General features: G+C 44.8%; 1 protein-coding gene across 2 annotated transcripts in view; it reads right to left on the bottom strand.

The window, feature by feature from the left end:
- Positions 1 to 12856, bottom strand: part of INTS13 (integrator complex subunit 13) — a 30023-nt gene that overhangs the window by 12104 nt on the left and 5063 nt on the right. For both annotated transcript variants that reach the window (XM_070755069.1, XM_070755070.1), the window contains exons 2-7: positions 12397 to 12628; positions 10897 to 10971; positions 9304 to 9506; positions 5964 to 6044; positions 3240 to 3330; positions 1319 to 1447 (exon numbers count right to left, since the gene is read on the bottom strand). In XM_070755069.1, coding sequence (XP_070611170.1) covers positions 1319 to 1447; positions 3240 to 3330; positions 5964 to 6044; positions 9304 to 9506; positions 10897 to 10971; positions 12397 to 12628 — 811 coding nt within the window. The remainder of the gene's footprint in view (positions 1 to 1318; positions 1448 to 3239; positions 3331 to 5963; positions 6045 to 9303; positions 9507 to 10896; positions 10972 to 12396; positions 12629 to 12856) is intronic.

Below are 12856 nucleotides of genomic sequence, written 5' to 3' on the forward strand. Positions count from 1 at the left end.
TAAGGGTTTTTTTTAGTGATTTTTAAATTATTAGATTTGTTCTTACATTGTTCTTGTTATTGTTGTGAGCCGCCCCGAGTCTACGGAGAGGGGCGGCATACAAATCTAATAAATAAATAAATAAATACTCCGATTGTGGTTGTAAATTGAGGACAGTCATGGGACCAGATTTGGGGGGAAAGGAAGATTTGGGCTTCCTTGCTTTCTGCTTGCTACAAACACCTTTGAGTCGAGAGGACGTGGAAACGGGACAGAGAAGGGGGCTGAATAAGGCGCTAAAATGCACAACCGCTAAAATGCAGGGGGGGGGACTTCTAACACAGGCTTTGAAAAGAATCACAGACAAAGTCACTCAAAGCAAACAAAGGCTATTGTTCCCATAAAAGAAAACTTTTTGAAAAGTCCAACTCCACATTTAACATAGAAACATAGAAGACTGACGGCAGAAAAAGACCCCATGGTCCATCTAGTCTGCCCTTATACTATTTTCTGTATTTTATCTTAGGATGGATATATGTTTATCCCAGGCATGTTTAAATTCAGTTACTGTGGATTTACCAACCACGTCTGCTGGAAGTTTGTTCCAAGGATCTACTACTCTTTCAGTAAAATAATATTTTCTCATGTTGCTTTTGATCTTTCCCCCAACTAACTTCAGATTGTGTCCCCTTGTTCTTGTGTTCACTTTCCTATTAAAAACACTTCCCTCCTGGACCTTATTTAACCCTTTAATATATTTAAATGTTTCGATCATGTCCCCCCTTTTCCTTCTGTCCTCCAGACTATACAGATTGAGTTCATTAAGTCTTTCCTGATACGTTTTATGCTTAAGACCTTCCACCATTCTTGTAGCCCGTCTTTGGACCCGTTCAATTTTGTCAATATCTTTTTGTAGGTGAGGTCTCCAGAACTGGACACTGTATTATTCCAAATGTGGTCTCACCAGCGCTCTATATCTATATATATTTATTCTATATAATTGAATAAAATTTGGGGGGGGGAAAGCCAAGGAGGCAATTTGTTTGTTCTGTGATCCTTTTTCTGCGATCCATTTCCCCCTCTTCTTCTTCTTCTTCCTCCTCCTCCTCGGTCAAAATTTACTAACCTGGTCACAGACATTGAATGTAGGCTAATAAAAAGAAAAGGGGGAAAAAAAGAACAAGAAACAAGGGGGGGAAGGCAATAATGGAGAGGGAGGAAGGGGGGAAAAAAAGCACAGGCGTTTTCATTGGCAGTAAAATTCATCGTAAAATAAAAACCCCGTTTGACGGATTTCGAAGAAGCGGCCCGGCGGCCTCGGAGGGAAGGCGGGACTTACCTTCATCGGGATGTTAGTTATAGTGGTGGAGGCGAGATCGTAATGCTGCTGAACTAAGAGGTTCAGCCTGGTGGCCAGATGCCGTCCAGCCCGAACGCTATGGACTTCGCTGGTTAAAACAGAGGAGAGCTTTTTCAAAGGAAAGATAAGAGATACATACATACGCGGGCGTGGAAGGGAACTCCGCAAGACATCGATGAAGAGAACCATTTTAAGAAAAACACAACAACAAATGCATTTCTTCAGTTTGGAAAACTTATATAAGCCCTTCACCACCACCACCACCCACATTCTAGGCAATAGCAATAACATTTAGACTTATAGACCGCTTTTCACAGCCCTCTCTAAGCAGTTATAGAATCAGCCTCTTGCCCCCAACAATATGGGCCCTCATTTTACTGACCTTGAAAGGATGGATGGAAAAAAGGAAGGAATGGAGGGAGGTGTAGTAATAGCGATAAGACTTATATACCTCTTCGCAGTGCTTTCACAGCCCTCTCTAAGCAGTTTACAAAGTCGGCATATTGCTCCCAACAATCTGGGGACCTATTATTATTATTATTATTATTATTATTATTATTATTATTATGTCAATACAACACAGCAAACGACATCACTATATGCTGGATTTTGTATTTCATCACCAGTCGGGCGCTTATTATTATTATTATTATTATTATTATTATTATTATTATTATTATTATTATTATTATGTCAATACAACACAGCAAACGAGATCACTATGCTGGATTTCGTATTTCATCCCCAGTCGGGTGCTTTCCAAGCACCTAGGACTGCATGATGTAGGGGCGAATTATGTCCCAGTAAAGCGGCCTTTTGCAATTGACAGGTGGAGATTTTGTCAATTCCGATGGTTTTCAAATGTCCGCTGAGATCCTTTGGCACTGCGCCCAGCGTGCCAAGTACCACTGGGACCACTTTCACGGGCTTATGCCAGAGTCGTTGCAGCTCGATTTTTAGATCTTCGTATTTCACTAATTTCTCTAGCTGCTTCTCCTCAATTCTGCTGTCTCCTGGGATTGCGATGTCGATGATCCATACTTTCTTTTTCTCCACAATCACAATGTCTTGTGTGTTGTGCTTCAGAATTCGGTCAGTCTGAAGTCGGAAGTCCCACAGTAGTTTTGCTTGCTCATTTTCGACCACTTTTTCGGGCTTATGATCCCACCAGTTCTTTGCCACTGGTAAATGGTAGTTCCGGCACAAGTTCCAGTGGATCATCTGTGCCACAGTGATGAAATATGAAATCCAGCATAGTGATCTCGTTTGCTGTGTTGTATCGACATAAAATAATAATAATAATAATAATAATAATAATAATAATAATAATACCCGCACACATACACCTGTCAGTGACCACACACACTGGAATCAACCATTTGATGGGGTCCATCACACACTGGGTTCCCCAGGACCATTGGCAAAAGCCACATTTTCAGGGCCTTACAACAGGGTGTCAAAATAGGGGCCAGTATAAGAGATATTCCACAAGGAGGGAGCCACCACGGAGAAGGCCCTTCTTCTGTCTCCCAACGGATGTGTCTACTTAGAGGATGAAACCTGCAGCAAGAGCTGTGGTGGCACAGTGTTGAGAGTGCAGCAATGCGAGCTAACTCACTGCCTACTGCCAGGAGTTCGATCCTGACCAGCTCACAGTTGACTCAGCCTTCCGTCCTTCTGAGGTCAGTAAAATGAGAACTCAGATTCTTGGGGCCAAGATGATGACCGCGCAAACCGCTTAGAGGCTGTGATAGCGATAGTGCTACTCCTTGCTTTCCTGCTCGAGTGTGCCAGGGGGGACGCGCCCGGCAAGAAACGATACCTGCATAAGCTTAACTGGTGCTTTAAAGACACAATTCACAAACCAACCTGAGTTTACACATTGATTTAAGAGACTCACCTCTTTTTTAAGATGATCGGATACAAGGCTCTCTTCTCCGACAGGATACGTATGAATTAAAACCAGCTCGCATTTCTGGATCTGCATAAGACTGAAAAAGATGAAATATTTTGCTCTAAAACAAATAATGGAGCATTCAATCGTTGATGAAAACTGAAGACCCAAAAAATTTCAGAGGTCACCGGAGTGTTTACAGGATCGCGGTTATTATTAAATTCAGGAAATATCTAGGCAGAATGAATCTCTAATTCCAATCAATATTCTACATTATTGTATGCAAATTTTCTGATAGGAGCAACCTCTCATTACACGGAGGATAGGTAAGGATTCTCTATCAACCAGTTAAAGATATTGATGCAATACAAATACTGTATTTTTCAATCTATAAGAGGCAACTTTTTCCTCCCTAAAAGAGGCTGATACTTTGGGTGCGTCTTATACTCTGAATGTGGCTTTTTTTTCCAGCCCTAACCAAGTGCTAAAAATGTTCCCATCTCTTACCCGCTTGCAAGCTCTTTCACTGTTACTCTCTGCAAAGAATGTTTTCCAAGCCCTAAGTCTTTGCAGGCTTCTTTTCATTGCTCTAACTTGCTCTGAGTAAGTTTCTTTCCAGCCCTAACCAGGTGCTAACAATGTTACCAGCTCTTACCGGCTTGCAAGCTCTTTCGTTGTTACTCTCTGCAAAGAAGAATGTTTTCCAAGCCCTAAGTCTTTGCAGGGTTTTTTCCATGGCTCTACTTGCTCGTAATGTTTCTTTCCAGGTGCTAATGATGGTCCCAGCTCTTACTGGCTTGCAAGCTTGTTACTCTCTCAGTATAATTTTTTAAAAGCCCTTAACCAGGGGAGAAAATAATGTTCTGAAACTGACCAGACTAAGGACGCTAGCCAGATGAATACCTGGTGAGCAGATTATTTTCCCTATTTTCCTCCCCCAAAACTAAGGTGCGTCTTATGTTTCGGTGCTTCTTATACTCCGAAAAATACAGTACAGTGATACCTCATCTTACGAACGCCTCTTCTAACAAACTTTTCAAGATACGAACCCGGTGTTTAAGATTTTTTTGCCTCTTCTTCCGAACTATTTTCACCTTACAAACCCAAGCAGCTACTGCTGGGATGAAGGGGTTTCTTTCCCCCCCTTTTTTTGAAGAAAGAAAAGGGAGGGGCAGCTTGGAGGAGTAAAGATTTTGCATGCTTGCAAAGGCACTGAAACGGTGTCTTTTGAAGAAAGAAAAGGGAGGGGCGCCCCCCTTGCCTTTCTTCCTTCCCACTCACCCTTTAGCCTAGCCTTGCTTCTTCCACCCGCCCCCTTTAGCTGCTCCTCCCTGCCCTCTGTTCGCCTCCCTTCTAAAGTTTGGGATTTTCCTGAAGGATTTGCACGCATTATTTGCTTTTACATTGATTCCTATGGGAAACATGGTTTCATCTTACAAACGTTTCACCTTACGAACCTCCTCCTGGAACCAATTAAGTTCGTGTGATGAGGTACCACTGTAGTTTTATTAAACGGATGCTGACTCTTTAGATCCTAAATCCTGGAATCTTGGCAGCCCTAATTAAAAATATCAAAAATGGGTACCGTACTATTGGCTCTAACACCGAATTATTCAACTTCTTGTGCAACTCGTACAGAAGGTCCCACAACTGACAAGCCCCCGTAGATTCCACAACGGAACTGTGAACATCCTTTTTAAGACTGGACACTCCAAACGTGAGATACAGTGAACCCTCGAGTTTCGCGTCCTCAAGGATCGCGAAAGGGCTATTTCGCGAGTTTTCAACCCGGAAGTAAACTCCACCATCTGCGCATGCGTGCCCTTCCACGCATGCGTAGATGGTGGAGTTTCCCCGCCGGGCAGAAGCTTCCCTGGGTCTTCCCCCTCTTGCCCCCGTAAGACCCCAGCGGCGGCGCGAGCAACGGCGTGGGCGGGCGGGCGGCACGCGCGGGGACACCCCAGCTCGGCTCCCCAGCTGGGAAGCGGCCCCAGCAACAGCGTGGGCGGGCGGGCGGTGCCCGCGCGCTTGGGGACATCGCAGCTCGCTCCCCAGCTGGGGAGCCGAGCTAGGGAGTCCGGACCGCGCGCGCGTTGCTGGGGAAAGCGCGCGCGCTTGGGGAATCCCTAGCTCCGCTTCCCAGCTGGGGAGCGGAGCTAGGGATTCCCCAAGCGCGCGCGCTTTCCCCAGCAACGCGCGCGCGGTCCGGACTCCCTAGCTCGGCTCCCCAGCTGGGAAGCGGCCCCAGCAACAGCGTGGGCGGGCGGGCGGTGCCCGCGCGCTTGGGGACATCGCAGCTCCGCTCCCCAGCTGGGGAGCCGAGCTAGGGAGTCCCGACCGCGCGCGCGTTGCTGGGGAAAGCGCGCGCGCTTGGGGAATCCCTAGCTCCGCTTCCCAGCTGGGGAGCGGAGCTAGGGATTCCCCAAGCGCGCGCGCTTTCCCCAGCAACGCGCGGGCGGTCGGGACTCCCTAGCTCGGCTCCCCAGCTGGGAAGCGGCCCCAGCAACAGCGTGAGCAATGGGGTGGGCGGGCGCGAGCAACGGGGTGGGCGGGCGAAGGGCGGGCGGCAGTGGAAGCAAAAACACCATCTGCGCAAGCGCAGATGGTGTTTTTACTTCCGCACCGCTACTTCGCTAAAAATCGATCATCGCGTGGGGTCCTGGAACGGAACCCTCGCGATGATCGAGGGTTCACTGTACAGCCAAAATGCCACCAGTTTCGTGCACTTACTGATCAGAATTAGCGGCTAATTTATTGTGTTCGTGTATTGTTTCCTGGACAAACTCCTCCAGCATTCGTACGTGGCTGTCACTGGAAAGGAAGGGGAGAAAAATCCTAATTTTAGAAAAAAAGAAATATACAGAGCCATCCTCATAACCCATGGAATTGTGAATAGGGTTTTCACTAAGACTTTTTTTAAAATATGGTATTGTATATCTGAGTGCTCTAATGCAGTGATTTTCAACCTTTTTTGAGCTGTGGCACATTTTTTACATATACAAAATCATGGGGCACATTGAGCGGTGGGGGAATGGGGGGGCTAAAAAAAGTTTGGGAAAAAAGTTCTCTCTCTCTCTCTCCCTCCCTTTCGCTCTATTTCTCTCCCTTTCTCTCTCTTCCTTCCTTCCTCTATCTCTCCATCCCTCTTTCTTTCTCTCTTCCTTCCTTCCTCTTTTTTTTGCTCTCTTCCTCTCTCCCTCCTTCCCTCCCTCTTTCTCTCTCTCTATTTCTTTCTTTCTCTCTCTCTTGCTTTCTTTGTCTCTCTTTCTCTCTCTCTCTTGCTTTCTTTCTCTCTCTGTCTTTCTTTCTTTGTCTCTCTTTCTCTCTCTCTCTTGCTTGCTTTCTCTCTCTCTCTTGCTTTCTTTCGTTCTCCCTCTTTCTCTCTCTTCCTTCCTTCCTCTCTCTCTCCATCCCTTTCTCTCTTCCTTCCTTCCTCTTTTTTTCTCTTTCTCTCTCCCTCCTTCCCTCCCTTTCTCTCTATTTCTTTCTTTCTCTCTCTCTTGCTTTCTTTGTCTCTCTTTCTCTCTCTCTCTTGCTTTCTCTCTCTCTCTTGCTTTCTTTGTCTCTCTTTCTCTCTCTCTCTTGCTTTCTTTCTCTCTCTCTCTCTTTCTTTCTTTGTCTCTCTTTCTCTCTCTCTCTTGCTTTCTTTCGCTCTCCCGCTTTCTCTCTCTTGCTGAGCTTCGCGGCACACCTGACCATGTCTTGCGGCACACTAGTGTGCCACGGCACACTGGTTGAAAAACACTGCTCTAATGAATAGGGTTTTTTCCCTAATCTCAATTAGAAAAGATGTAAAAGTTTTCAATTCGTTAACAGTTTTGCTACTGTTTTATCCTAATCTGAAAAACTGGGGGTGGGGGGTGGGGTGAGGGGATACTCTATGATATAAAATGCTTTTTTCCTATTCTCTTTTTAATTTTTTTTTAATTTTTTTCAAATATAACAGAAAGAAAAGAAAAAGACATACACAAAACATATACATACAACATTTGGGAAACGAGAGTTTCCCCACTTTTTTTTTTGAGTGTTCAATCAGAGAATTTTGCTTCTTTTACATAATATTGGTTCTTTAATTCTTTTATTTGACGTGTTGCTTTGCTTGAATTTTTATTTAATTCTTCGCTGTTCTTTCCTTTAACCCGTTGTAGAATTTTGCCCATATTTTATAATAATCTGAATCTTCCTTTCCCTCTAATTTTTTAGATAACCTGTCCATTTCCTCAGTCCAATATTTTTTTAATTACTATATTTTCTTCTGGTGCTTTATCCATTTTCCATTGTTGGGCATATGCTATCCTGGCCGCTGTTAATATGTGTATAACTAAATATCCTATTCTCAAGGAAGCATCAGCATAATCATCCGTAGCTTTGCTCAACTTAAGGGAGATTTCAACTTAAAAATCATTTTGTTACTCATTTATAACTTAGTTCTGAAGTTCATGGAGAAATGTCGGTGTGGATTCAGGAGTCCAGCTTCATTCCAAAGTGAATGCTAGGCTCCCCAATCTGCTCTGTGATTGTGCAAATGGCCACACTCAACTGGTTAACATTTTAATCACACACAAGTAAGTCCTTGACTTACAACTTAGTGACTGTTTGAAGTTAGCGTAAAAGTAGAGTCAGTGGGGAAGCCTGATTCATTTAACACACATCAGTAAGTTGACTGTAGGGATTCACCTCTAGGGATTCACTTAACGACGGTGGCGAGAAAAGGCGCAGAATGGGACAAAACTCCCCCCTCCCCAACCACTGCCTCGCTCAGCGATGGAATTGTGGTCGTAAGTTAATGGCTATGTGTCTAAACCTTACAGGCAAATCAGAATGTGGGTGTTGTGGCCCGTCAGCAGCTTCTGTAGCTAGCACCAGAGTCAGACAGTGAGGAGGAGTCTCATCTTGATGCATGGGAACGCAGAGCTGCCAAAAGGCAGGAGTGGTTACTCAGAGGGAGGTCTCCTCGGGAGTAAAGGCTTGGGTCTAATTGGCCAATCCCTAGGTAGGCTGATGGGATGAGGACAGCAAAAACTGCAGAAAACAACATTTGTCTGGTCAGATGGTCTGAAAAAGTCTGCTCAGCTTATCTGTTTTGGCTTTCTTCCTGCGGACAGCTTCTAGGAATTATCCCAACCCTTCTATGCTTCTTGAGATATCCAGGACTAATTGCTTAGACTTAATTTATGACTTTATGGACTTTTGCTAGCTATTAATGCCATTTAATTAACAGCTGGTTTTTTTTTCAATAAAAAACTGCTTTAAATAGTATTCTAGTTTCTGGTAGAAGTTTAGTAATTACAAATAATTCTCATTAAATGCATCACTTCATGAATAAAGCAATTCCATTTATTTCTCTGCTCTCTTGTACTTCAACACATTTCCGACATCAAACGGTATGTTATCTCTCTTCTAGCCGCATTTCTCACATTCCTTTTCCTGCTTAACTGAGATAAAATTTATTTCCTAACTACATAGCTATAAAAAACAGTCACACTGACTAAATACAATACAAAATACTTTGGCTTACTTTAGCCTGGCGAGAAAAAACCCTCCATATTTCTTTTCAGCAACATTGAAACTCCACCCTTCTTCTCCACTGACCCCTGACGTGCCAAATACATCACTACAATATTTAACCCATTCCTCTCCTTAATATCTTCTTCCAGACCTCTGTTCTCTACGTTTTTGGGCCCTTCTGAATTTAGGATTAACCCACCGAGTGTCTGATTCTCCCTCACTAGATCCTGAACTCATAGCCCCATCCTGTGGCTGGCCTCCCACCTGTTCTACTACCTGTAACCCCGGGGCCCCCACTACTTCATAAACACTATCTGAATCTGAATCCTCAATATCTTCATCATCCTCCAACTGATCAAGAGTATGTACAACAAATAGTGTTTGTGTGTGTCAACTACTAAGCAAGTTTATTAGTAGTAGGCAATTGAGTAAACATAGGTTTGAACCAACTGAGTGTGTGCTATATTTTCTGATCTGTAACAGGAGCAAGAACAGTGGGTGGGGTGGCTTAACGCCAAGACTGGCACTTTAATGTGTGTGTGTGAGAGAGAGAGCCACAAACCTCTTTGCGTTAGTAATGCAGATGATCCTCCCTCTGTTTCCCACACGGTCAGCGTTCTCCATTAACAACGTCCGAGCTTCGTGCTGGTACTCGGTAATTTTGCAAAGAGCTTCTACGGCCGCTACTAAGCCGTGTAGGATACTGCAACATTCTGGGTCCGCGCGAGGATTGGGAGGCCCGACCGTGGCCAAGGCAGCCATTAGCTGATCAAGAAAGAAATATGCTTTGATTCCCCTCCATAACATTCGCAGTTTCCAAAGCTAAAGAGACACTAATGAGTAAAGTTTCTTCCGTAATAATTTCATGGGTATGAATCCACCACCCAATGTTCCCTCTAATTTTTTTTCGGTGTGGGCAGAAAGGTAGTGTCTGAGCGGCAGTCCCTTCTTTTTTATTAAAAGAAATTAATAATAAAACAAAACCAAAATCTATTACTATTATTACTATCTTCTCCTCTTTTTCCATCCCTGTCTCCTCCCCCCTTGTGTGTGTGTGTGTGTGTGTGTGAACTCTTGAACCATTTCCAATAACAGGTGAGCTATTGGAAATGGTTCAAGAGTTCACACACACACACACACACAAACAGCTGGGGTTTTTTTTCTCTGTTATTATTTGGGTTTTTTTTACCATATGCTTTAAATCAAGAGTCATTTCTCTCTTTCTCTCCCCCTCTTGCTCTCTCTCTTTTTCTCACTTTCATTCTCCCTCTCTTTCTATTTCTTTCTCTCTTGTTTTCTTTCTCTCTCTCTAGTGCTTTCTTTTTCTCTCTCACTCTTTCTTTCTCTTGTTCTATCTTGCTATCTCCCTCTCCCCCCCTTTCTCTCTCTCTCTCTCACTTACTTTCTCTCTCCCTCTCTCTCTCTGTCAGCGAGGGGGCTGTGAGTGAACGCTTTCTCCGAGCGCTTTGGGAACGCCTGCCCTGCCTCTACTGCAGCCCCCTTGCTGAAAGTCCGGGACGAAAGCGCTCCCAGCGAGGGGGCTGCGAGAGGGGCGGGGCGGGCATTCCTGAAGCGTGTGGAGAAAACCCTCTCTCGCAGCCCCCTAGCTGGGAGCGCAGATGAGAACAAGGAGGAAAAGCCACGGCCACTGCCGCGAGATAAGTCGCGCCCCAAGGCAGGAGGTGGAGGAGTAGGAGAGGGGGCAGATCGGGCGGGCAGGGGGCAGTGCCAAGAGGCCAGGGGCGTGAGGGGGCCGGAGCGGCCGTGGCTCCCTTTTCTTCTATTGCCGGCGCCTCCCCGCCCTCACTCACCCCCCGCGGGCTGGCAGGGGGATGGGGAGTGCGCGCCCGTGGGAAAGGGTGCGTGGGGGGGTATTTTGGGGTGCACGCGCGCAGCTTACGGGGAACGCTGCCACCACCCTGCATCTTTCTAGTCCTGCTTCTCTAAACTAAACCCACCTTGTTAAGTTCAGCTTCGTAGATGTCTTATTGTGCTGAAGAGTAGCAACTGACCAACTGGGATTTAGACCTAGTTGAATTTAAGCCATGGCTGACTTAACCTTTGATTTTAGTAGAATCTAACTCTGCTTGAATCCAACCTGTGCCTGCTTTATGAAATGATTACAACCGTGTACATCCTTAATAATTTCATTTACCTCCTGAAGGTTTTGGTCTTCCTGGTTCCATGAGTTTAAGACATTTGCTCCAGAATCGCTTACGATGAAGTTCACCTGAAAAGTGTAAAAACTTTTAATGACTTCTCGGTGGTTGCCCCTGCCCTCTGGAAGCAGCTCCCTCCCGGAGATCAGTACTGTTCCCTCTCTCCTGACCTTCCGGAAGAGCTTAAAAACAAATCTATGCCAGCAGACGTGGGGCTGTTGAACTTGGTCACTTTGTGCCAGCCCCTATTATTGTTTGATTGTTGGAGATATGACAGAGTTGTAATGAGATGAGTTGTCTGTGATATGTTTTAAGTTAAGGGCTTTTTATAGTGCTGCTTTATAGTGATGTTTTAATTTTGATTTCTTCCATTGTTATGTATTAATATGTAGTAAGCTGCCCCGAGTCTCAGGAGAAGGGCGGCCTAGAAACCGAACAAACAAACAAACAAATATGTCACAAGTACAGTGGTACCTCCACCTATGAACGCCTCTACTTACGAACTTTTCAAGATAAGAACTGGATGTTACAAGATTTTTTTTGCCTCTTCTCAAGAACCATTTTCCACTTGCAAACCCGAGCCTCCGAAACTAATCAGAAAAGGCAGGGAGAAGCCTCTGTGGGGCCTCTCCAGGAATCTCCTGGGAGGAAACAGGGCCGGAGAAGTAGGGAGAAGCCTCTGTGGGGCCTCTCTAGGAATCTCCTGGGAAGAAACAGGGCTGGAAAAGGCAGGGAGAAGCCTCTGTGGGGCCTCTCCAGGAATCTCCTGGGAGGAAACAGGGCCGGAGAAGTAGGGAGAAGCCTCTGTGGGGCCTCTCTAGGAATCTCCTGGGAAGAAACAGGGCTGGAAAAGGCAGGGAGAAGCCTCTGTGGGGCCTCTCTAGGAATCTCCTGGGAGGAAACAGGGCCAGAAAAGGCAGGGAGAAGCCTCCGTGGGGCCTCTCTAGGAATCTCCTGGGAGAAAACAGGGCCTCCACCCTCCCTATGGTTTCCCCAATTGCACACATTATTTGCCTTTACATTGCCACCCCGAGTCTTCGGAGAGGGGTGGCATACAAAGCTAATAAATTATTATTATTATTATTATTATTATTATTATTATTATTATTATTATTGATCCCTATGGGAAAAAGTGCTTCTTCTAACAAACTTTTCTACTTAAGAACCTGGTCACATAACAAATTAAGTTCGTAAGTAGAGGTACCACTGTACTGAAGTACTGTACTTCCAAGTACTGAAAATGCACAGTTGAATTAATACCTTCCAGTGAATTTGAGATCAATATTCTTTGCCTGGTGTTACTAGACAGAATCAAGATTTCACACTAAAGCCCTTATTTGATTCTTGGAAATTTTGATTTACCCCAATTGTGGATGTCTACTCAACAAGTATGGTAAACAAAGCTCATGGCTTAGCACGAAGCATGAGTTAGAACAGTAGCAGTGAACCTCTTGTCTACAAAATCTGAGTGCTTATAAAAGGTAATGGATACTTACTAGTTTTTTAAAAGGAAATATATCATACATTATCCTGCAGTATTCCATGGAGGACTCCACGGAACAGGTCCAGAGGGATCGAGATATAGGGGCGAGAGGTATGATGCCTTGCGCCCGATTCTTTACAAGCATGTCAAACTCAACATGTTGCCGGCAGGATTCTGCCATGTAAGGGCAGTGATCCACCACAAAAACTGTTTTGTGCGACTCCGCGAAAAGCTTCATTTTCTTTCTGCAACAGATGGAATGAAAGATTTAGGCAAACACATCCATTAAAAATGAGGCTGTTAAATGTAGATGATGATACTATAACATTGAAAATCGTCTTCATAAGACAGGTTCTTGCGTACGTGAAGAATAACATTTTATGCTCATCCTGCTTACAATCTCTTTGAATTGTTGCCTTCTGGCAGAAGATACAGAACAACTAGAACTCGGACCACACGTTTCCTGAATAGTT

The sequence above is a fragment of the Erythrolamprus reginae genome, chromosome 6 (assembly GCF_031021105.1).
Source record: "Erythrolamprus reginae isolate rEryReg1 chromosome 6, rEryReg1.hap1, whole genome shotgun sequence".
NCBI classification, from domain to species: domain Eukaryota; kingdom Metazoa; phylum Chordata; class Lepidosauria; order Squamata; family Dipsadidae; genus Erythrolamprus; species Erythrolamprus reginae.